General features: G+C 42.1%; 1 protein-coding gene across 1 annotated transcript in view; it reads right to left on the reverse strand.

The window, feature by feature from the left end:
* PREP (prolyl endopeptidase) overlaps positions 1-24,208 on the reverse strand; it is a 116,822-nt gene that overhangs the window by 77,906 nt on the left and 14,708 nt on the right. The window contains exons 3-6 of the mRNA XM_034991683.1: positions 15,240-15,373; positions 13,972-14,102; positions 11,298-11,507; positions 6,218-6,339 (exon numbers count right to left, since the gene is read on the reverse strand). Of these exons, the coding sequence (XP_034847574.1) occupies positions 6,218-6,339; positions 11,298-11,507; positions 13,972-14,102; positions 15,240-15,373 (597 nt within the window). The remainder of the gene's footprint in view (positions 1-6,217; positions 6,340-11,297; positions 11,508-13,971; positions 14,103-15,239; positions 15,374-24,208) is intronic.

The following is a 24,208-nucleotide window of genomic DNA, read 5'->3' on the forward strand; positions in this document are numbered from 1 at the left end:
GGGATTTTCCCACCCGCTACTAATCAGCATGGATCAGTGATGGATTTTATCACGCCTTGCGGTGCTGATGAGAGAGAGGACCCGGGTGATGAGCCACGGACACGCACAGCCAGGTTGGGAATCCACCCCGGGACCGACAGAAAGACAAGCACTCAGCTGCTCTGGGAGTTGGGGGGAAAATACAGGCTCTCCGGCACAACACAAGGAAATGAAGACTCACCGATAACACACTGGCAGCCGCCAGCTCAGGTCAGGAGGACAAAGGGTCTTTAAAACGACAGACAAACGGAACATGATGGAAACTGTGTCACGAGCCCCAAGCCCCTTGGCAATATTGTAAAGTGTTTATAAATAGAAGAGTTGACTACAACAAGAACATCTTCCAAAGGGCCAGAGCATGCCGGTCTGTGCTCCCGAGGATCGCCTGGCCCTAGCACCCGGGTGCACCAAGCCAATGGCTTCCTGGGCCCCCGGGGAATAGATGCATGAAGTATGACCAGGAAGAGGGCTGCTGAACAATGACTGCTCCCAGCCAGCGCTTTCCAGTGAGTGAGGGGCAGGTGAGGCGGAATTCCCTGAGGGACACCCAGACACCTAGGCCGTCTGCTTCGTGAGGCAAAGCTGGGTGCACACCAGGCCTCGAGGGTCTTCACGTGCATGAACCTCAGCAGGGGGAGGGGAGGGGAAGGAAACTAATGCTCACTGTGTGCCCATGGAGTCAAGCATCAGGCAGTGATTTTACATGTTAATATATACATATAATATATAAACGTCTACACAAATATACACATACTTGAACAACTAGGGATCACAAGTGAACATATAAAAATGGCTATAGAGATACGTGATAAACATCAAGATTAGGATTACCTTTGTAAAAAAGAAGCCCCGTTTTCAAAACTTGGTTAAGACAGAATTAGGTTCTCAATATAGAATTCAGCTAGACAGTCACAAAGAGCCTGGGCATTTTCCCCTTAGTCCTTTCTAAAGGTACTTGACACATTTTCAGAATCTTCATTCTAGAGCACCCTCTGCTGGGAAAAGTGCCTCAAAATACTTGATCTCCTTGTTTCCACACCCCCCCCCCCAAATGCTCTGGGAATTACTTCAAAATAAAGGGAATTTTTTTTTTTTTTGGATCTAGTAGAATCTTTTAAAACAATTTCTATTCCCCCACAATCCTGCCTTCCAGGTAAAGCCTTATAGTCTATGTTAAATAATTGACACCACTGTCCCTCTAAGCCCAATGCTAGACAGGTGTCATGTTACCCCAGGGGCATGAGGGAGCTGCAGGGACTGAGGGAGGAGGCCCCCGGCTGGCAGGTGAGGAGAGCAGTGGTGACCAGCACCCGCCCTTCCAGGATGGAGCAACCCATGGAGGTCGCTTCCCTCAGAACAAGAGACACCAGGAAGATAGCCTCCCTCCAGTCATCTTGAAAGGTCCTGGCAGAAAAAGGATGGAAGAGGGGAGCTACGGAGGGAATCCTGCTGGGAGCAGAAGCCTTGGAAGGCAACACAAATAATAAACTGGAAGGCCAGAGTTTATTATCCACCACAGAGAACAGCACACAGGTTCCCAGAATGGAGGGTATCTAACTACAAAAGGATGCCATGAGGGAGCCGGCACCAAGATACCGGTCATGACTGCAAGCAGATGGTGGCAACCAGACACCGACAAAAAGCTCTGGAGGAGCAAGAACCCCGTTCCCCTCCTCCAACTTCTCCTCCCTGCAAGGTCGCTGGAGAAACTAATCCACAATGAATAACCGAGGGGAGAGAATTGGGGATGCTGTCCATTGCTCAGAATGGCCTCACCTGGAAAACGTCAATCCCAGTGTCCCAGTCTGATCATCCTCCAGAGTTTCCTCCTGCGCCTTCATATCCCCTCCCTCCTGTTCCCCAGCCCCGTCCCCAAGCAACCACTGATCTGTTTTATGCCATTACAGACTAGTCTGCATTTTCCAGAGCGTTCTATAAATGGAATCAAACACTCTGTAGTCCTGTGTACTCCTTTCTTTGGCTTTCACTGAGCAGAATTATTTTGAGATTCATCCCTGTTGTTGAATATATCAACAGTTTGTTCCTTTTTACTGCTGAGTAGTACTACTCTATTGTAGAGATGTACCACAATTCATTCATTCATTCATGCACTTGATAATGGGTATTTGGGCTGTGCTAGTTTGAGGGTATCTTGAATAAAGTCTTTGTATGGAAAAAAATAAATAAGTAAACCACCAACCAGGGGGTTGAGTAGTCCCTATTCCCCTGCCAGTTCCCCATGTGCTCACCAAACAGGAGCTGGGCAGAGGGAAGAAGCATGTAAATTGGAGAGACTAATATTTTGCTTTGGACTGCAGTGGATCCTTCGTAACAGTTCTAATACTCCAAAATGTCCTGAAAGCTATGGGTTCTGCTAGATGGAAGTCAGTCATCCTGGGGCAGATGGTGTCACGGGCAATGATGGAAACACTAAAGCTGCTTCCTGGTTGTACGTGATGGACTGCTCAAGGCAAGAAGACCTGTCCATGCAGGAAGGCAGAGGAGGCATCTATGAAGGAAAAGGAGTCATAAGGAGACAGTGTCTAGGATTCAAAGGGAAGTCCTCAGTGAACCTGGACTGCAGCAGCCCAAAGGGAGGAGTATGGCAGCTCGCCGGAGAAATCCACACACGTCCACAAGCTCAGCTGGCCGCCCACCCCAAAGACCCCTCCAACCACACCCACAAAGCCCAAGTTGCTCTCACATCCAGCAGCTACCTCCTCACCCAGGAAGCCTGCGTCAGGGTCGGTGAGATGTTGTGCTAAAGCCTCTGTCCATAGACTTTCAGAGCTGAAAAAGCCCCAGGGGAAATGAAGGAAAGAGATCTGGAGACAAGGGAAGTGTCCAAGGCTGCACCGACAGGACGAGCATAAAATGTCCGAATTTCTGTGATAGTACACCATCACTGTAACACTAGTTCTCTATTCAGTCACTGTTAAAGTGTTAAAGATATTAACAAAATACTGGGTTCAAAATGATGATCCCCAAAGCAACTACTTGAAAAATACCACGCATCAAGAGCGTGGTCATGAAGCAACCAACCCGGGCACCTGGTGGGTGTCTGTCACCCGTTGTAACAAGACATCCAAGTAGCTGGAATACAGCTTCAAGGAAGACTACACCCAGTGTGTGCTTACCAAGACTGCTGGTTTTCGCAGACTTCCTCTGCATCATTCACTATTAGGCTCTGATCCAATACAAAGTTCCTTAGGACCCATCATCTATGTCCCTTTAGTTTTTTAACAACTTTACTACTTCTGTGCAGTACAGATGCATCCCTTCCGTTACTGCCATCCTTTCGACAGTCTTTGCTGCCGTTACCGCAGGACTTCTTTCCTTTAGACCAGAGAGGCTGAGTGCACGTGGTTAGGAAGACACAGGCTGTGGGGTCTAACACACTCAGCAGGCAAGTTCTAGCCATGGGCTTGCAAGTTAATCTCTCTGGCAGGCATTTCACTTTGTCCATGCAATGGAATGATCACCTCCTTTTCGAGGCTTTGGTAAAGATTATATTAGATAATTTACATAGAGTGAACATCTTTTTAATGAATGGTAGAAGGATCACATCAACTACTTAAATCTGCTTTTCTTTTCACTTTCCTAGTAGAATTGAATGCACATATGTTAAATACATATATATCTCCACTATATTTTTATTTTTTATTTTTTTTGAGAGAGCATGAGCAAGCGAGTAGGGGTGGAGGGGGAGAGGGAGAGGGAGAATCTCAAGCAGACTCCACGCCCAGCGAGGAGCCCAACACGGGGCTCGATCTCACGACCCTGAGATCATGACCCGAGCCAAAATCAAGAATCGGATGCTTAACTGACTGAGCCACCCAGGTGCCCTTCACTGTATTTTAAAAAACTGGGTGCTCACAATAATGCTATGGAAACACACCAAGTGTCCATCAACAGATGAAGGAATAAAATATGGTGTATACCCACAATGGAATATTATTCAACTATAAAAAGGAAGGAGATTCTGACACATGCTACAACATGGATGAACCTAAGGACTTCACGCTAAGTCAAACAGCCAGTCACAAAAGGACAAATACTGTATGATGACATTTATATGAGACACCTAGAATAGTGCAACACAGAGAGACAGAAAGGAGAGGGATGGTTGCCAGGGAACAGGGGGAGCAGGGGAGATGGGGAGTTACTGCTTAAAGGGGACAGTTTCAGTTTTGCAAGATGAAAAAAGTTTTGGAGATATATGGTGGTGATAGTTGCACAATAATGTCAGTGTATTTAATGCCACTTAACTCTATACTTAAAAATGATTAAACCAGTAAATTTTGTTATTATATTTTACCACAATTTAAAAGTAAAGAAAACAAACCAACCAACCAAAAACCTAACTGCTTCAACCAAACACTAAGAGAGATCCAAGCAACTTGAGCTGCTCGCATGTTCTACTATAAAGCTTGTTTCCTTTTAGACCAATGTGCTAAATTACATAAATATTCTGGCATTTATTTTCAGTATCCATGTTACTATATCAACCAAATACACTTACCTTGATTAAAATGGGTCTGCTGTAATGAAATTATTAGCTTTGAAGTATAAAAACTTCTCTAGGAATGTCTTTGATTTTATGATGAAGAATCCCAGGGGGAATAAAACTGATTATTAAAATACATTATTTTAGGTTTTCCCCATCAATACCTTCTCTCCAAAAAGATAAAGAGAAACACATGATCTGACATTAAAACATTGTTTGGTAGCATATTCATCTTCCTTAATGTTTCACTCAGATGACAGTAAAAATGTATATTATTTTACAAACCAACACCTATTATCCATAGTAACCAGAAGACTTAGGTAGGAGGAGAAGCTGAACTAAGAAGGAAACAGTAGAAACAGTCTACAAATAGAGTCAGAAAGCCATTAAAAACAAACAGGTGAAAAAATGACAATAGTAACTACATAAGGAAAGCTCATGGGGGGGGGCACTTCAGTGAGAAGGAAAAAGCGTGAAAAAAGGATACAATTTCAGGTCATAAAAGTCCTATAAATTCACTTTTAATACGCTGCATTAAAGTCTAGCAAGTTTTTTCTATTAAGGGCCAGAAAGTAAATATTTTCAGCTTTGTGGGCCATGGAGCCTTTTGCAGCGACTCAACCCTGATACTGCAGCCTGAAAGCAGCCCCAGACAATACGAAACAAACAGTGTGGCTGTGTTCTGATGAAGCTTTATTTATTAAAGCTGACAGCAGGCCAAATGTGGCCTAAAGGCAGGCAGTAGTTTGCCAACCCCTGGTCTAGGGAAACAAAATAAATAAATAGAAGAACAATCTGGGATAAGGTATATCAATGCACATCAACTAAAATACTATGGGTTACTATTCTATCCCCCAGTGAACCAGACCCAGGAGACCAAGTTCAAATATCAAATGTTCCTTTTTTATCAAAGTTCTAAGTAAGTGGCTCCATGAGCTAAAGACTTTCTAGTGGATTTCTCATTCCCACTAAAAAATGGGCCAACAGCCCACCTATATCAAAACATTCAGAATGCTTTTCTTTAAAAAATATTTCTTATACCCAGAAATGAACTAACAAGAGTTAAATTTTTACTCCAAGTACCTCTAAGTCTTTTCACAGTTGATTCTCAAGATACAGAATAAAATCTGGGCCAGTAACTTCAAAGACTTCAAATACAGTTTTGTTATGGTCAAGACTCCCAAGGAATACCTGACCTTCTATCAGATGGGAAAATGTATGAAAATACACATTTTAAAGTAAAAACAAGTGAACAATATGCACAAAGAGGAAAGCTGTGTTAAAAAAAGGAAAACATATACTCTCTCTTCCCCCACATTCTCACTTACACAAAGAAAATTTTTTGGAAGGATACTTTCCTCACCTCTGAGACATAAGATTCTGAATTTCAAAATGTTCACGATTTGCTTTATGTGATACTGTACTTTCACTTTTTTTTTTTTTAACCATAAGCATGTATTACTTTGTATTAAGGGTTTTATGTTGAAATTGCAATTAAAAGGTTTATCATCACCTTCACTATTAAGAGTCCATTTGAATACCAATATTTTTAACATGAGAATATTCACTCACAGGACTTAGCACATCCATAAAAATCACACAACAAGAATATCCATATACACAGTCCATGTGACATCGAGTTCGTGGGGCAATCTCACAGAAATACCATACCTCAGCTCCACCCATCCACTTAGGCTCATCAGGAAACTCAGCACACAAAATATCTTCTGACTGATCAGTTCCCAACACATGGTAACAGAGCTTTTGATGGAGATTGGTGGATGTCTCTGTACCTGAAGGAGTTAAGAATGTATACTGAAGTGCAGTTGGCAATTTTAAGAAAATCTATTCCACCCATATTGCACAATGCTAGAAGCGTTTAAAAAGTTAATTACCTGGTCATAAGATACAAAGTTAATATGCAAAAGTTAACTGCTTTCCTGTATACCAGCAATGAATAAGTGGCATTTGAAATTAAAAATATAGTATCATTAAGGATGTAATATATAACATGGTGACCATAGTTAGTAATAGTTAATGTTATTGTACTGCATATTTACAAGTTGCTAAGAGAGAAGATGCTAAAAGTTCTCATCACAAAAAACAAATTTGTAACTATGTATGGTGATGTGATGGAGACTTGTGTGGTGACTGTTTCATAATATATATAAATATTGAATCATTAGGTTGTACACCTAAATCTAATATAATGTTCTATGTTGATTATAGCTCAATAAAAAAAATTTTTTTAGGGGCTCCTGGGGGGCTCAGTCGTTAAGCGTCTGCCTTCGGCTCAGGTCATGATCCCAGGGTCCTGGGATCGAGCGCCGCATCGGGCTCCCTGCTCCGCGGGAAGCCTGCTTCTCCCTCTCCCACTCCCCCTGCTTGTGTTCCTTCTCTCGCTTTGTCTCTCTCTGTCAAATAAATAAATAAAATCTTAAAAATAAATAAATAAATAAAAATTAAAAAAAAAAACACAATACCATTTACATTAGTACCCCCAAAATTAAATGCTTAGGTACATTTCTAATAAAATATGTATAAGACTTGTATGAGAAAAACTACAAAACTGATGAAAGAAATCAAAAAAGAATTAAATAAATGGAGAGATGCTCCATGTTTATCAATAAGAATACTCAATATTGTCATGTCAATTCTTCCCCACTTGATCTATAGATACAGTTTAATTCCAATAAAAATCCCAGCAAGTTATTTTGTGGATACTGATTAGTTGATCCTAAAGTTTATATGGAAAGAGAAAAAAACCCAGAATGGCCAGCACAATATTGAAGGAAAAGAACCAAGTTGGAGGACTAACACTACCTGACTTCAAGATCTACTGTAAGTAATCAAAACAGTGTGGTATTGGCAAAAGAACAGAGAGGTAAATCAATGGAGCAGAGTAGAGAGCCCAGAAAGGACCTCCGTAAATACAGTCAACTGGTCTTTGACAAAGGAGCTAAGGCAATCCAGAGGAGCAAAGACGGCCTTTTCAACAAACAGTGCTGGAACAACTAGACAACCACATGCAGAAAAATGAATCTAGACACAGACTGTACCTGTCAAAAAAATTAACTGAAAATGGACCACAAACCTAAATGTAAACACAAAACTATAAAATTCCTAAAATATAACACATGAGAAAATCAGGATGACCTTGGGTTTGGCAATGACTTTTTAGATACAATGTCAAAGGTATGATCCACGAAAGAAAGAACTAATAAGCTGGACTTCATTAAAATAAAAAAATTCTGCTCTGTGAAAGACACTGTCAAGAGAATAGGACAATTCACAGACTAGGAGAAAGTATCTGCAGAAGACATATCTGATAAAGGACTGTTACCCAAAATTTACAAAGAACTCTTGAAACTCAAAAAAAAAGAAAACAAACACCCTATTAAAAAATGGGCCAAAGACCTTAACAGAAACCTCACTAAAGCAGGGGCGCCTGGGCAGCTCAGTCAGTTAAGCATCTGACTCTTGATTTCGGCTCGGGTCATGATCCCAGGGTGGTGAGATCAAGCCCTGCAGCGGGCTTCGCACGGCTGACTGTGGAGACTGCTTGGGATTCTCTCTCTCCCTCTGCCCCTCCCCTGTGCGTTTGTGAGCCTTCTCTCTCTAAAAAGAAAAAAAAAATGATATGCAGATGGCAAAGAAGCATATGAAAAGATGGTCCACATCATATGTCACCAAGGAAATGCAAATTAAAACAATAATATACCAGTGTACTCCTATTAGAATGGACAAAATCCAGGACAATAGCAACACCAAATGCTGGTGAGGATGTGGAGCAACAGGACCTCTTTTTCATTGCTGGCGGGAATGCAAACTAGTACAGTCACTTTGGTAGACAGTTTTGCAGTTTCTCACAAAACTAAACATATTCTTACAATACAATCCAGCAACCACTCTCCTTGGTATTTACCCAAAGTGTCTGAAAATTTATGTCCACACAAAAACCTGCACACAGATGTTTACAGTGGCTTTATTTGTAACTGCCAAATCTTGGATGCTATCAAGATACCCTTCAATAGCTGAATGGTTTAAAAATAGGTGAAAGGATAAAGAAACTGTGCTATATCCAGACAAAGGAATCCTATCCAGTGCTAATAAGAAATGGATTATCAAGCCATGAAAAGACATGCATAGCACCGAGTGAAAGAAGCCAATCTAAAAAGGCTACATAGTGTATGATTCCAACTATATGACGTTTGGGAAAAGGCAAAGCAATGGAGACAGTGGCGAGATCAGTGGTTGTCAGAGGCTAGTGGACAGGGAGGATGAACAGGTGGAAAAGAGGATTCCTAGGGTGGTCAAACTCTGTATGACATTATAATGGTGGATACATATCATTCTACGTTTGCCTAAACTCGTGGAATATACAACACTAAGAGTGAGCTCTAACGTAAGCTCTGCATTTTGGGTGATTATGATGTATCAATGGAGGTTCATCGATTGTACCTACTCTGATGAGGGATGTTGATAATGATGTTATCAATGGAGGTTCATCAATTGTACCTACTCCAGTGAGGGATGTTAATAATAGGGGAGGTTCTGCATGTGTGGGGGCAGGGGCTGTATGGGAAATCTCTGTACTTTCTGTTCAATTCTGCTGTGAACCTAAAAATGCTCTAAAAGATAAACTCTCTCCCCCCCCCACTTTTTTAATGTTAAGTATTGGCTGGGTATCACCCTGGAAGTAATTCACACATTTTTGTTGATTTTGGAAGATGTTATGAGATTGAACTATTCTTTTTTTTTCATTATAAAAAGGTACTAAGGTTTCAGGATGATGAAAAAGAAGTAAGATAACACCACAATATAAAAGAAAGCTTTACAGCACTTGGTGATTTTCCATGGGTTTTCTGGGAAGCACATGGGCACACAACCTGAGAGGGTGCTGAGGTCTTCTCGACAAGAGGGCAGCAAATTACAGCTGGAAATAGATGTTATCTTTCTGAAATCAATCATAGTAACTAATCTTTACTGTTTTTGCCACTGAAAGCTGAGCTTAAATAATAATTTTCATGTTTTTCACAAAATAATAATATTGTTCTCTAACAAGAAATGGCCAGGGAAATACTTTTTTGGTCTCCCAGAACTTGAAGTAGCCATTTTCTAACTCAGCACCACTCTTTTTTTTTTTTTTTTAAAGATTTTATTTATTTTTCAACAGAGAGAGAGAGACAGCGAGAGAGGGAACACAAGCAGGGGGAGTGGGAGAGGGAGAAGCAGGCTTCCCGCTGAGCAGGGATCCTGATGTGGGGCTCGATCCCAGGACCTTGGGATCATGACCTGAGCTGAAGGCAGACGCCCAATGACTGAGCCACCTGGGCGCTCACTCAGCACCACTCTTAACAGAGGCAGCTAATTCAGTGTACAGAGCCCAGATGACTTTCTTTAGCCAACATCCTTGAAAAGAAAGCCTACTCTTAAGTCAGCTCTTCTTGTAGTTCACTGGTGAATTAAAAAAAAGGTACTGCACTAGTCTAATCAAAAGGCAGCAAAAGCTGAACATAGCCAAAAGAGATGAAAAGAATTATAGTCTTATTCCCAATTTAACTGGGGGAAATCAGAAAAGAAAGCTAGCATATGTAAAGACAAGAAAGGTACAGCAGATCACGATAAGGGGATAGCGTATGTAGCAGAAAGCACTTTATCAGCTGTGCTTCTTACCAGCCCCAGGCCTCCAACAAGCAACTGAGCCTCTGTACCTCAGCTCCAAACCTCCAACAAAGGGATTGTAAAACCCATCTGTAAAGACCAACGCAACAGGAAAATGCTACAGGCCACTGTGGAAAGATGATGACTGCTGACAGCTTGCAACAGCAAGATACAAGGTCCGTGGGCCTTTCTCTCTGGAAAGATGAGGAGTGAAGGGGGAAAGAGACTGCTTGAACACAATAGGACCTTTGTAGAACCGAAAAGAAGAACAAAGGTGTGTCCTAGAAATTCACAACGAGAAACGTGTCAAGATAAACCAAGTAACCTGTAACTTCTAATCAGAGGAAGAGATGCCATCACCACAGTAGGGAAATTTTATAATCGCTCAACATCATTAAATAAATAGGTTTCATGGAAAAAAAAAATCCATCTTCTCCATGACCCCTTGGGAGATATATTTGTAAAGGACTGACTGCAATAATGGCCCAGTTTTTCCTGGTTCCTTCTATCTGTTCCTCCACCCCTTGGACAGGGGCTGGCCCCATGACTCGCTTCGGCCAACAACAGAATGCAGCACCATGACGCAGTGCCGGCAGCAAGCACAGGCATCGAAAGGCTCCTGCCTTTCGACTCTCCCTCTTGGGATCCTGCTGAGCTGCCATGCAAACCAAGTGGGCTAGCCTGCTGGAGGATGAGAAACCAAAAGGATCAGAGTCAAAGCCCCTGACATGGGCTAGCCTGCTGGAGGATGAGAAACCAAAAGGATCAGAGTCAAAGCCCCTGACAAAGCCAAGCCAAGATCGGCCAACTGACCCACAGCCGAACACAGACACATGACAGAACTCAGCTAATCTAGAAGAACTGCCTGGCCAACCCACAGACTCCCAAGCAAAAGAAATATGGTTATTATTCTAAAACACTAAGTTTTGGGGTGATCTGTCATACAACAATGCTAACGGATACAGCGCCCTTTGAGGAAACCTGGTTCTACACCAAATAACTTCTACGTAGGGTTTAGCTTTTCAAGTCATGTGAAGTCACACTTCTAGTCCATGAGAAAGATGCTTCAGCTGCCATCTTCACTTACCGTCACTTTTTCCATCCTGTTGGGGATAGGAGTTATAGAACATCCCTTTCCCGTCATGGGTCCATGCCATACAGCTGAACTTGACTCTCTCGAGCACATCTGGAAGCTCTCTGGCACCATCAACCTTCATGAACTTGATCGTCACCCAGTCTGAGCCACTGGCACTCAGACCATAGGCGAAATACTCCCCGTCTTCACTGAAGGCATAGCCTATGGGACACAGGAGAAATTCTCACACAGTGCACATGGGGACACAACCCCTAGCCTTGCCCGCTGCCCTCCGTGCTGCCTGACACGCTCTCTGCCATACGTGCAACAGCAGGATCAGGGAGCCTGTCGTGAGGACTTCTGGGGGCTGAGCCCAGGCCTCACGGGAGTTCACCTCATGAGCCCGGACAAGCGTCCTCGCCTCTCCAGGTCTTGGGTTCTTCATCTGTAAAAAACGTACTAGATTATATGACCTCTAAGATGCTTCCACTGTTTATATTCCTATAATTCAATGAGCAGTTCAGTTAAAAGCAGAGCTCATCTGAGATTTCAGCATATTTTATTTATACTCTAAAGAGGAGGGGAAAAAGAATAAGGAAACTGCTTTCCGAGTAATGACTGGATTATGACACATACCATGTAACAGAACTAAATGGAAGCCATTAAGTAATTTTTGGGATGGATTCCAAACTATTTGGAATCACTCTTTACAACCTCATTTTCTGAGCATTGCTGGCACTCAAGAATTAACGTCGTCCACGCCACCTGACCAGCACAAGCCCAGGTAAGCCCGAGGGTTGCAGTGAAGGCTCACACAGAGCATATTCCAAAAGCAACCATGAAAAAGAAAGAAAAGCAACACCATCTACGAACTGTTATGCGTGTCTAATTCTTTAAGTCCATGACAGAATGTTCTAATCACTGTGGAATGTGTGTTGAGAAATTTTCTGTTTATATTGGCTCTTATAAATATAAAATATATATAGATAGCATCTGGTACCACACACAGACACTGGAGATTTCCTCTTATAATGTCTGTTAAACTTCACCAGGGGTTGAAAATTATTCTCAGAAACCCAACTATTTTCAGAGGTTTCCTACTGTTTTACATGGAATTTGTTAGTGGTAATTAAGATTTCACAAGAACTACTTATTAATCCTTTATAATTGCTGTGAAGTATTGAGGCTCATCTGTATATAAATACAGAGAAGAATCTAGAAGGCAATGTGGAGAAAATACTTCTCATTCTACATAAATTATATATAATTAGAAAATTTTCAGGAAAAATTTAAATAAAAATGTTGATTTGAAATGTATAAAAAAAATCATATACTATCAAAATAATCTGTATATTTACCCGTACTGTAACTTCCCTATATCATTTTCAGAAAACTTGAAGACAGGCCAGGTCCCATGTCTGATTTTCCTTTTCAGCTATCAGGACCCGTACGTGGCAGGCATTCCGTTAAAAAGTTACTGAAATGAACTTTCAGAGACCCTCTTATAATGAAGTTCTTCTGGATGAGTTACAAAAACTTCAATATTAACAAAGGTTTATTGTTTAAACGATATCCACACAGGCTATATTACTGCACAGAACCAGTGTATTACATTCATTTACAACCACAAACTCAAATTCATGGAAGAATATCCCTGGTTAGCTGGCTGACATCTTATTTTCAATACTGATTACTTTCAACACGAATTAGATAAAGGATCACTATTTACATACACAGCCCACTTGGGAAGAAGAGGGGAAGAACCACTAAATGACTCAGTGGCTTTATAAATGAGTCTTCACACAGGGCTGTGGGAATAGGGTCCTTGCATTCCCACCTAATCAATTACAGGACTAGAGTGTTCCAATCACTCAACTCCACAGGGCTGAGCCTTCCCCTGTGCTTTCTCTACAAAACCGAAGATGCTCTGGGGGAAATGCTGAGCCAACTTCACTAAAATCTAGGATCCTAACAAGAGATGATTCTCAGAGTATTCAATTATTAAACCATAGAACCAGCGAATAGCCAAATCCTTCCTTAACTAGCTCTAATGGCACAAACCTAGGGTAATCTTCATGGCCTGTGGAAGAGGTTATCTCGGGTTGGAGTTATTTAGGAGATACATGGCAACTACAGGCCAAACTTACTCATTCAGATTTTAAACTTGCCGTCTTCAGGGAACAGGGTATCAAGCTGTCTAATTTCTACAAGACTGTGGTTTTCTACTTTCAATTCTAAAATGCAACTGAATTTTAAAACTCTGATCACTTCCTTGTCACCAAGGAAAGAGATCTTGTAAATGTTTTTTCCTCTTATACATTCATAGCTGGAACATTCTTCATAGAGCTTAAATTACTTATAGAAGATTTTTTTTCCTAAACACAGAGAGGGCTCAGGGATGTTAGAAGCAATGATGATGATACTTAAATATCTCAGAAGCCCTAGAAGCTAATTTGGGTCCAGTGTGAATTATTCTCCCGTTCTGCTTCATGTTATCAGAACATGTGACTACTCACGTATTCTAGAGATACTATGCAAAAATGAGCTTTCCTGAACAGAGCATGTGCATCTGTTCTACAATATGGTCCATCCTATCTGGTATTTCAGAGGTGAAGGGACTGCATCAATGTCAGAGCCGAAAGAGAGGGCCCCGGGACTCCTGTGGGCTCAGCCGGGGAGCACTCACCTCGGAGCGCCACCGTGCCATCATCAGACAGTATGTTGGGGTCGAGGAACACTCTGGCTTCACCTTCTAAGGAATCCTGTACATATAATACTCGTTGATTCTGCAAACCCGTATTGTAAAAATAGAAATACCTAGGGGACAGAGATGGTCTTTATTTAGCCATGGAGTTTTCCATTTGTGGGGTACAATCAAAGCAAAAAGAAAAAGAAAAACAACAAATAAATGTTCATTTGCAAACAGGCCATGCCAGGGACATGGGGACTAGGGTGGAAGGTTCCACCACCTCCCTGTAATTAGAGTTTGGTATCTGAATTGTTTTCAGTATTGGAATAATTTATTATAATCCTGCATATTAGCCAAATAGAGACAAAGACTGCTTCATTTGTTAGAACTAAAATGGATAATCAAATAAAGCAGTAACTTTTTCTTTTCAATGGAGAAGAAAGCAGATCTTCTAAAATGAAATGCTGGATCCTTCCCTAGATAGGCTGCTAGGCCAGAGTCAGCAAACCTGTTCTGTATTGGGCAAGACTGCAAATGTTTTAGGCTTTGTGGACCACAGAGTCTCTGTTGCTATTACTCAATTCTATAGTTGTACAAAAGCAGCTACGGCTGATAATAAATGAATGGGCAGGTCTGTGTGCCATTTCCATTTTATTTACAAAAACAAGCGGCAGGAAGGGTTAGGCATGTAGATTGTACTTTGCTGATCTGTGTGTGTGAGAGAGAGAGAGAGAGAAGAAGGGGAGGGTCTAAGAAATTCTCAAGTAAATTTGTGATGGTGGTTCCACAGAGACTTAAAAAAGAATAAGAGAGTAAGTTTACCTTGGTGTGAAAGGGAGAGGAACAAGAGATGTGAATTAATAGGTGCTACCTCCTGGCCCACTTCCATTCTTGGATGAAAGAAATCCATATAATAAAAGCTCTTCTAGTAGGGTAAGCCAAAGAGAATTTTAGAGGCAAACAAATCTCCACTGCTGTCTACAAATCATCCTAGCCCAATTATTAGCCATAAAACAACAATAATTTCCTATAATCTAGATTTGCTTTCCTAGGAAATATCTCTACTAAATTTCTTAATCATGATTTAAGAATATGGACAACAGACCAAAAAACATTATTCTCATACTCAAGCACAGAAATGAACTGATTTCATAATGGATTAATTTTATAAAATGGTAAGTTATTTAGAATTTGTATTTTAAGATTTAAGAAAGCATTCGATTAGAAAAGTAAAAAGAAAATTAAATAAAAGCAACCTCACATACCGTTTTCCTTTCTTGAAGTGGCAACTATACTTGGGATAGTCATACAGTTCAGTCATTCTCTCTTTGTATAAACCTCTGATAGGACACTGCTCAAGGAATGGCACAGTAATCTTGTTCTGGGCCTCGACGAAAGCCTATAGGGAAAATTTAAATGGACAAAGCAAGTCAGATATAAAATTTTCCATGTGGAGTGTTATCCACTGATATGTATCCATGAAAGCATATTTTTCACTCAATAAACACCTTAATAAAGTCCTTACATGGCACTAACTATGTACTATTAACTCATCTAGACCTCACAATAATCTTACGGATAATCAAAGGTTCTTTGATTTGCCCAGTGTTACAGATGGGAAAACTGAGTCTCAGAGTAGATGAAAAGTTGCCCAACATCATATAGCTAGGAAGTCGCAGGGTTGGCTCTTGAATTGATCCTCTTAACAAACACACTCTACTGTGCTAAGATCTCGCAGTCAGTGAACTACCTTCACATTGTGCCAAGGTTTCACTCTTCTTAGCAGCCTGTAATCCCCAATCCATCAGAGTTAAATAAATAAATACCTAGGTGCTATTTTACCACTTTTGTTTTTGACATACCATCTTTCTAAGACCCACTACTTTGTCAACTTTAGAGAACCTTGCTAAAATTTGAAACTATAGAATATTTTTTAAAAATTGGAGAATGGCGGGGGGGGGGGGGCGGGCAGTGCCTGGGTGGCTCAGTCAGATAAGCGTCTGCCTTCGGCTAGGGTCTTGATCCCAGAGTCTTGGGATCAAGTCCCACGTCGGGCTGCCTGCTCAGCGGGAAGCCTGCTGATCCCTCTCCCTCTGTCTGCCACTCCCCTTGCTTGTGCTCTTTCTGTCAAATAAATAAATAAAATCTTTTTAAAAAATTGGAGAATGGGTGCCATTAAATGAGAATATCTACAACAATGGCTTGGAAGAAGGGCAAGAGATGGTCTGCAGGAAGTCAGGGGACTCTGGCAGCAAAGGCAGGGCAAGGGGCAGGTTTTACAACAGATCAACCGTAACCAAGCATGCCCTATTTGTAACTAAGCAGTTAGAAAGTTCTTAGTACTATAAAAGCTTGGACTCAGAATAATTCATGTCTGGCTATTAGTAAGAAATGAAACAAGAATAGATATATCAGCTCTAAATTCAATTGAAGGTTTAACCCCATGTCTACAAACAAGTAAACAAGTTAAGTCCTCAGAAGAAAACTTCAAGAAATTAAGAACATAATATATTTTGAGTCGCAGACAAAAATGCATTATTATCAGACTCTACTTTTGGATGGATCATCAAGGGCCCATCCTAACTCAAAATGGTCTTCAAATGGGATCTCCTACACAAACCACCAACTCTGTTCTGGAGAACCATGATTCTGTGCTGAAAGCCGTTCTAAAATGCATTAATATTTAAAACGTGCTTGAAAACAAGAGAGAAAGTGGGAAGTATGACTAAAATGATGAACAACCTTTTTGGCAAGAGGATCGATTCAAGAAAAATAGAACTGTCACAGGTCACATTTCTTATTTCATCCAAACAGAAAATAAAAAGTATCGAGTCTCAAAGAAATAAACTTCCAACTGCCTATCGCTAGGGATTGGCAAACTTCACCCAGGCCTGCTCTCCTATGACACATGAGCTAATAGTAGTTCTTATATTTTTAGAGTCGGAAAACAAAAACAAAAACCTAACAGAGAACTACATGGCTCACAACATCTAAAATATTTAATACATGGTCCTTTATAGAAAAAGTTTGCTGATTCCACTGTGCCTCATTGAAAAGAGCGTCACTGAGGAAATGGGCTTCTGTTTTGGTTACAGTACCCCTGTCTAGCTGTGAAGCCACACTCAAGGGCAGCCTTGTGGAGATCCCCAAGCATGTGCGAGAGCATTACCTGTCTTCATGATGGAAGGAAATGACATGTCTACTTCCCAGACATGGGAACGGAGGCCTGCAGTACTGAAGTCAGCTGAGCAAGGTCACACAGTGACTTAGCCATAGCACTGAAGGGGGATTACGGTTGACCCTTGAACAACACAGGTTTGAACCATGCAGGTCCACTTATATGTGCATTTTTTTTTTACAGTCCTGTAAATGTATTTTCTCTTCCTCATGATTTTCTTAGTAACTTTTTTCTTTTCTCTAGCTCACTTGACTGTAAGAATACAGTCTATAATACATATAACATACAAATACATGTTAATCAACCATTTACACTATCGATAAGGCTTCCAGCCAACAGTGGGCTATCAGTAGTTAAGTTTGGGGGAGTCAAACATTGTAAGGGAATTTTCGACCTCGTGGGGGTGGGCCCCTCCATCTCCTACATCGTTCAAGGGTCAACCGTATTCTATTCCAGTCATGGTAGCAGTGATGGAGGCAGACTCTGGGCCTGATTCTGGATGTGAGCTAAGCAAAAGCAGACAATCGGGGAGAAGGGCAGCTGGGCCTCCCATGATTTACCCCCACCGGGGCCAGGCAGGGCTGGACAGGCACATCAGGGCACTGGAGCTTCAGCAAGGACTTACTGAGAACCTCGTGTGCGTCAGCACGGATCCTGGCATCGTGGATAGAGGGGTGACAAGTCTAGGACCAGCTCCCTACCATTGTGGAGCGAACATTTTACCGGGGGACACAAAACACGAGCCAGAGGGTTACAGAGAACAGTTGGTCCCAAGGACACACAGGCAGGGTAATCACGCACATCTGCAACCTGAGCTGGCCCTGAAATGCTTGCTGCCCGGCCTGGATGAGGCAAGTACAGAGGCTGAGAGGGAGCGCTATAAGCAACTGGACATCACTGTGACAGGTTTGTTACATTTTACAAAAATATCAATCCATATTGGTTTGGAAATTTAAAAGCCAGCCATTCAGCACACATCCTGGGAATCACTGGGAAGGACTGTTTCAGGGAGGGTGGCCAGGAAGGCCCATCTGAGGAGGTACTGAATGAAGGTCTGCTAGGGGAGAGGGAGCAGCTATGCAGACAGGAGAAGCATTCCAGACCGAGGAAGAGCAAGTGCAGGGCCCTGGGGGTGGGAGCTTGACAGGCGTGAAGGGGTGGGGGGGTTAGGCAGTGAGGCTGGGAATGAGTGACAGGGAGCCAAGACCCGGGCAGGAGCTGATTATGTAGCACCTGGTGAGCAGTTAGGAAGTTTGAATCTTCATTCTAGGTGAAAACAAGCTATGATTGGGAAAGGAGATAGTTCTATATCTGGTTTATCTTTTTTAAAAAACTAGCCTTGCTTTGGATGAAGTGTAGACCAGGGGAGCAAAAGTGGAGGTCAGGAAGGTGGGCCAGTGGTCTGGTGAGAGCCGAGGCCAAGTGAAACGGCTGGTCTCTAAAAGGAGCAGGAAAGACCACTGTAACGGAATCGGGACAGAGAAAAATGGGCACAGTGCATGTTAGTGCGTAGATTTGATGGCTATTTCCCAGAAGGGCCTCATCAGAACATCCTAGCTACTTAGGGCTCCCACCCTGGGATCCCAGCATGCTGAGGGTCTCGGCTGGAGGGGCCTCTGAGGAGGGCACCCTGCAGGCTTGGTTTCCCTTGTCCTTCTGGTTGGTGTCTGTCTGAGGCTGATCTAGGCCTTATCCTGGTCTAGTAGGACCACGGAGGGTCCAAGGGACAGCGGTGGCCCAGTTAGTTTTCTGTGGAAAGGTGGAAGTGTATTATTGAACTGCTTCCCCATCTCACACGGCTTCTGTTAGATGTCTCGTGAGAGTCAGAGCGGTGCCAGCAGAATCCAGCTCACGCTGGAGCAGACACTTCGGCTTTTCTCATTTCAAATGTTCATAAAACTCTGGTGTCAGGCATAATAATGCCACTAAATAATGAAACAATTCAAGGATTACTCTGACCAATTTTGTCACCCCCTGGCCCACAGATGTTAGGCAATTAATTACTCTAAATAGAGCAGTATTTAAAGACTATACCCTTCCAAGTCAAATATCTACATGTAAAACCAAACAGTGTTCAAATTCCTCAAAGTCTCAAGTTCTTTCTTCATGCACATCTTTATACTTTTCATGATGGAGGTGGCAAATTTTCTGTAATGGGGCTTCGTGGAATTTAGGGTTCCATGCACTGTCAGTATGACTTCTGGTATTTTAATCAGGAAAATACCTTCTTGGTCACTTATGGATTAAATAGTCTGGCTTCTTGGTCTCAACATTAGAACAAATCAGGGGGAAAGGGAGAAAAGGAGTAAGGACAGAGAAAAAATTGGAGGACTTCCATGATGATAAAGAAGCAGGGTGAGGAGAATTAAAATTCTCTTTGTTCCTCCAGAAGCTTCAGTGTGCACGGTCACACTCCAGTGTTGTTAAAGTGACTGGAATCTGGAAGCCCATCGATGATGCCCGTGGCTGAGCCTCTAAAGATCAACAGTTTAGATTTTATCGCTATGGATGGATCTGAACACATCAAAGAGCTGCTCAAAACTAAGAAACCCTACTCACATCTCATTTTGCCCTGAATATCAGAAAGCTCCACCGGCAAAGCAATGTTTCAATTATGCACAAGGAGTAAGTTCTAGAGATCTGCTGTACAGCATTGTGCCTGTAGTTAACAATGCCATACTGTGCACACAAAACTCTGGTCTGAAATGTTCCCATCCTCATGAAAGAAAAGGAAGACGAAAAGCCACCTGGCAAGCGGTCACTCCGGTGGGAACTGGAGATTCCTTTACTCTGTCTTCAGAAAGAATTTCTTCATGTTGTCCTCACATGCCCTGTATTTTAATCCACAAATACCTCAAGTCCTTTCATAAGTACAATGCATACATATATGAGAAAAGTGAAGCATACGGTTACTCATTAACTAGCTATATATACAAAACACCACAATTAATGTAAGATTAAACAAATGGATCAGGGATAAAGGTTAGTATTGCAGGAGAACAAATAAAGGGGAAACTGCTTCCAGGATGGGGCAGGGGTGCGGGAGAGTGGGGCACGCAGGCGTCAAGAGGACCAGAAACCAACTTGGGTACGGCTATCAACCTCCACTCTTCCCAAATAAACAACAAAAACTAGGGATGGCGCTATCCACATCCCACAAAATTTGAACACGCGCGCGCGTGTGTGTGTAAATATATATAAGTGAATATAAGTATATATAAATTCAATACATATATAAAAATTTATATATATATAAATATATATAAATGAATGACCTGGTTAAAGCAACTTTCAGGGGCTTCTGAAGAAAATGGGTGGTGTCAAGGCCTGGCAGAAAACCATAGTCCCAGGGCGCCTGGGTGGCTCAGTCGATTAAGCGACTGCCTTCAGCTCAAGTCATGATCCTGGAGTCCCAGGATCGAGTCCCGCATCGGGCTCCCTGCTCTGCAGGGAGTCTGCTTCTCCCTCTGACCCTCCTCCCTCTCATGCTCTCTGTCTCTCATTCTCTCTCTCTCAAATAAATAAATAAAATCTTTAAAAAAAAAAAAATTAAAACCATAGTCCCAGCCCAGCAAAGGGCTGAGCGCTTCCTGGAGGCCAGAGGGAGAAGCTTACGTGGGTCCCCTGTCACTGCTGGGAGTGTAGCAGAATTCAGAAATGACTCTCCAAGTGCAGGGATATGCTTATAAAAAAGAAGCCAAGGGGTGGCAAAGCTCCTCCCTGAGGCTGCAGAACCCAGTGCAGGAGGCCACCCCAGGAGGGCTGGACAGTCACACAGAAAACTGAAGGCAGGTCGTGCCAAGCAGAAAATTAGATGCAGCTGCTTCAGGAAACATGTCTAGAAATTGAGACTATAAGGGAATGAAATCATGTACTTTACAAGACTAATATGAGGAATGTATTACCAAAAAAAAAAAAAAAAAAAAGGAGCAATAGCAAGGGAGAGAAGAGTATCCCATATTTTCCAGTATTCACTAAACATTTATAAAAATTAGCAGTACCTTAGATAACAAAGGAAATCTTAAATCTCAAGAAGGAAAGGTCACGATTGTAACCACAATGCCATTAACCTCAACTAAGTGAGGTGCCTTTCTCTTCCTGGCCCCACAAACCCATTGCTCATTTCCAAGGAGGAGAAACGCTGAACTCAAGTGGGGAGAGCCCCAAATCCACTGGGCTCGCCTTTTAACATTAAAATCCCAGATCGGGTCCAGCTCTTCTCTCTGGGACATCTGCCCTCAGGTGAGGAAGGCTCGAGCTGAGCTTCCAGCTGCACAATTAACAGAACAGGTGGGGCCTTCCAGAAGCCCAGGCAGGTCTCTTTCCACTTTCTCTACCTGTCCTGTATGTGCAAATCGGTTTGACCTTACAGTCAAGCTTTGTTTTCAAATCTAGTCACTCCCATTCAAAGCTGAACTTTAACACCAATTGGTTCAGTCCTTTGGTACACATGCTACTCACTAGAAACCTGGAAAGGACAGAGGGTACCTCAAATCCAAACCTAACTAAAAACCTGATCATGAAGTTAAATGCATATACATCTTCTCTTGAACAACTATTTTGTCAATGAAGGAATCCGAACTACAATAAGAATATTTAGAAAACAAGAAAAATGAGGCTATTAAGAATTAAAATTCATGGGGCACCTGGGTGGCTCAGTCATTAAGCATCTGCCTTTGGCTCAGGTCATGATCCCAGGGTCCTGGTATCAAGTCCTGCATTGGGCTCCCTGCTCCGTGGGAAGCCTGTTTCTCCCTCTTCCACTCCCCCTGCTTGTGTTCCCTCTCTCGCTGTCTCTCTGTCAAAAAATAAATAAAATCTTAAAAAAAAAAAAAAGAAGTAAATTCATGAGATGTGTCATGATATCTATTTCTTGTTGGTACCTTGGAGGAGGCCCGCTGATAGCGTGGGGAGGGGTGTGTGACCTCTGCCGGCCCTCCGAGCACCCCTCCCCTAGATCCCAGGTACTGATCCAGGGCCAGGCAGAACATCCTGCAAGATGAGGCCTGCGCTGGGTCCAAGGGCTTGTCTCATGACTCACAGGCACATCGGGATAGCTGACCTGATCTAGTCCCACTGCACTGATTTCAGGAGTGGATCTGAAGCTAGCTTGGGGGACCGTGTTGGTGCCTGGGTGTGCCATGTCCTGAAAGACAGCAACGCTGTGACAGATGAGATACGTACGGCACAGGTAAGGTGCTCTGTATCTGAATAAAAAGCCTGGGTCTGGGAAGTGACAGTTACGTTTTCAGGAAGTTTGTGGTTTACCCTCTCTCTCCATCCATCAGATTTTGCTATTTCTGGGCACCAGTAGCTTGCACCACTGTCTGTCCTAGATAATGTTACTGATACCTCTGTCTGTATTCTAACTATGCTAACTCCTTTCTACATTCTTTGTGTAAGGAAATCCTATTCATCTTATAAGCAGTCTTTCCATCAATTCTTCTCTATGGGTTATGAGTCAATAAAGTAGTCACGAACCCAGGCAAAGCAACCAGCTATGAGGACTGAGTAAAACCTAAAGAGGCAAGGCTCATGTTTCCCTTCCACATGGAAGAGGCTACTGGAAAACAAAACAATTAGGGAAAAGTAGATGATCTAAGAGACAAAGAGAGGTCTCCAGAAATATCATGTGCACTCCTGGATTGAGCTGTGCCTAAAGGCACATACGCCCCAGCCACCAGTTATGTAAGCCACTCAGCTCCAATTTTTTTTTTTTTTTTTTTTTGAGCTAGTATGAGCTGGGCTTCAGGCACTGCTCATCAGGAGTCCTAACACAGCTCTTGTAAGGGTCCTGCAGTCGGCTGAGCAAGGTGAGGTCAGCTGAACACGAGCAGCCCAGAAGAAGAGGAACTGATCAGAAGCTTGCCCAAGTCCTGGCTGGCAAAGCCTGAAAAAAGGTATATCTACATGAATGGTGCCTTATCAGTAAATGAGAAAGTGAAATTAAACTAAACACTCAAATCAAGAAGTTTTAAAGCAACAAAAGAAAATAAGAAGAAATTAATGAACCAAAAAATTAAAAAGTATAACTTACAAGTCCTCAAACTGCTTCTTTTTTTAAAAAAAGAAAAAAGCAAAAACCAGATTCAACCAAAGCTCTGGCTAAACTAATCAAGGAAAGGGGAGAGATGGTACAGAAACTCAAAATTAGAAGTGATAAAGAAATACAGACATACACAGAGTAAATTCAGTAATATAAGAAATATTACACATAACCCCATGCTGGTAAATTTTAGAATCGCGACGATATGGACAACTTTCTAGGAAATACAAAGGACTAAAATTGATCCAAAAAGAAAGAAGATTTGAACAAGGCAATAACCATGAAAGAGGAAAAGAGCCCAAGAATTAATTGCAACAAAAGAACTTGTCCCCAATAGCTCTAAATTATCACGCAGACCATTTCCGTGCTATTTAAACTGCTCTATAACAAAGGCAATGGCAAGCGTCTATTAAGCACTTACTTGAGTCTACCACTTTGCTGCATGGTTCAAAAACATCATCACTTAATTTTCACCACAACCACAGATAGTAGTTTTCTCCAAATTGTAAATCAGAAGATTGAAGTTTAGAGCTGTTAGAAAATATGACCAATGTCACATCTGATGAAACTGTGGCATAAAGATTCAAACCTGTCTTTTTACCTCCGAAGCTGCACATTAAATGACCTTACACTATTTCCTTCCCATGAATAAACAGGTTCTAAGCTCCCTATGGGTTCTCATTAGTTGCTGGGGGGAATAGGGTAGAAAGAAAATTCTAGAAGAGAGACAAGTTAGGAAGCTACCGAATGTCTAGCACAGTGGGAACGCCTGCCCGAACCAGAGCAGCGTCAGCAGAGATGAAAAAGAAAAAAGGGAGAAAGGCATGAGATTTTACAGAGGCAGAACTGAAACTCCCAAGAATCACGTGTCTGATTAAACAGCTAATTCGAATGGCCACAGTGCTGTACAATGTGATATAGGAGAGTCCCAGATGTCTGTCTTCTAACACATGCCTTGGTTTCTCCAATGAAAAAAGGAAGAACCACAAACACTTCCCTCCAATTTATAA

Source organism: Mirounga leonina, unplaced genomic scaffold (genome assembly GCF_011800145.1).
Source record: "Mirounga leonina isolate KUSES-001 unplaced genomic scaffold, KU_Mleo_1.0 Mir_53, whole genome shotgun sequence".
NCBI classification, from domain to species: domain Eukaryota; kingdom Metazoa; phylum Chordata; class Mammalia; order Carnivora; family Phocidae; genus Mirounga; species Mirounga leonina.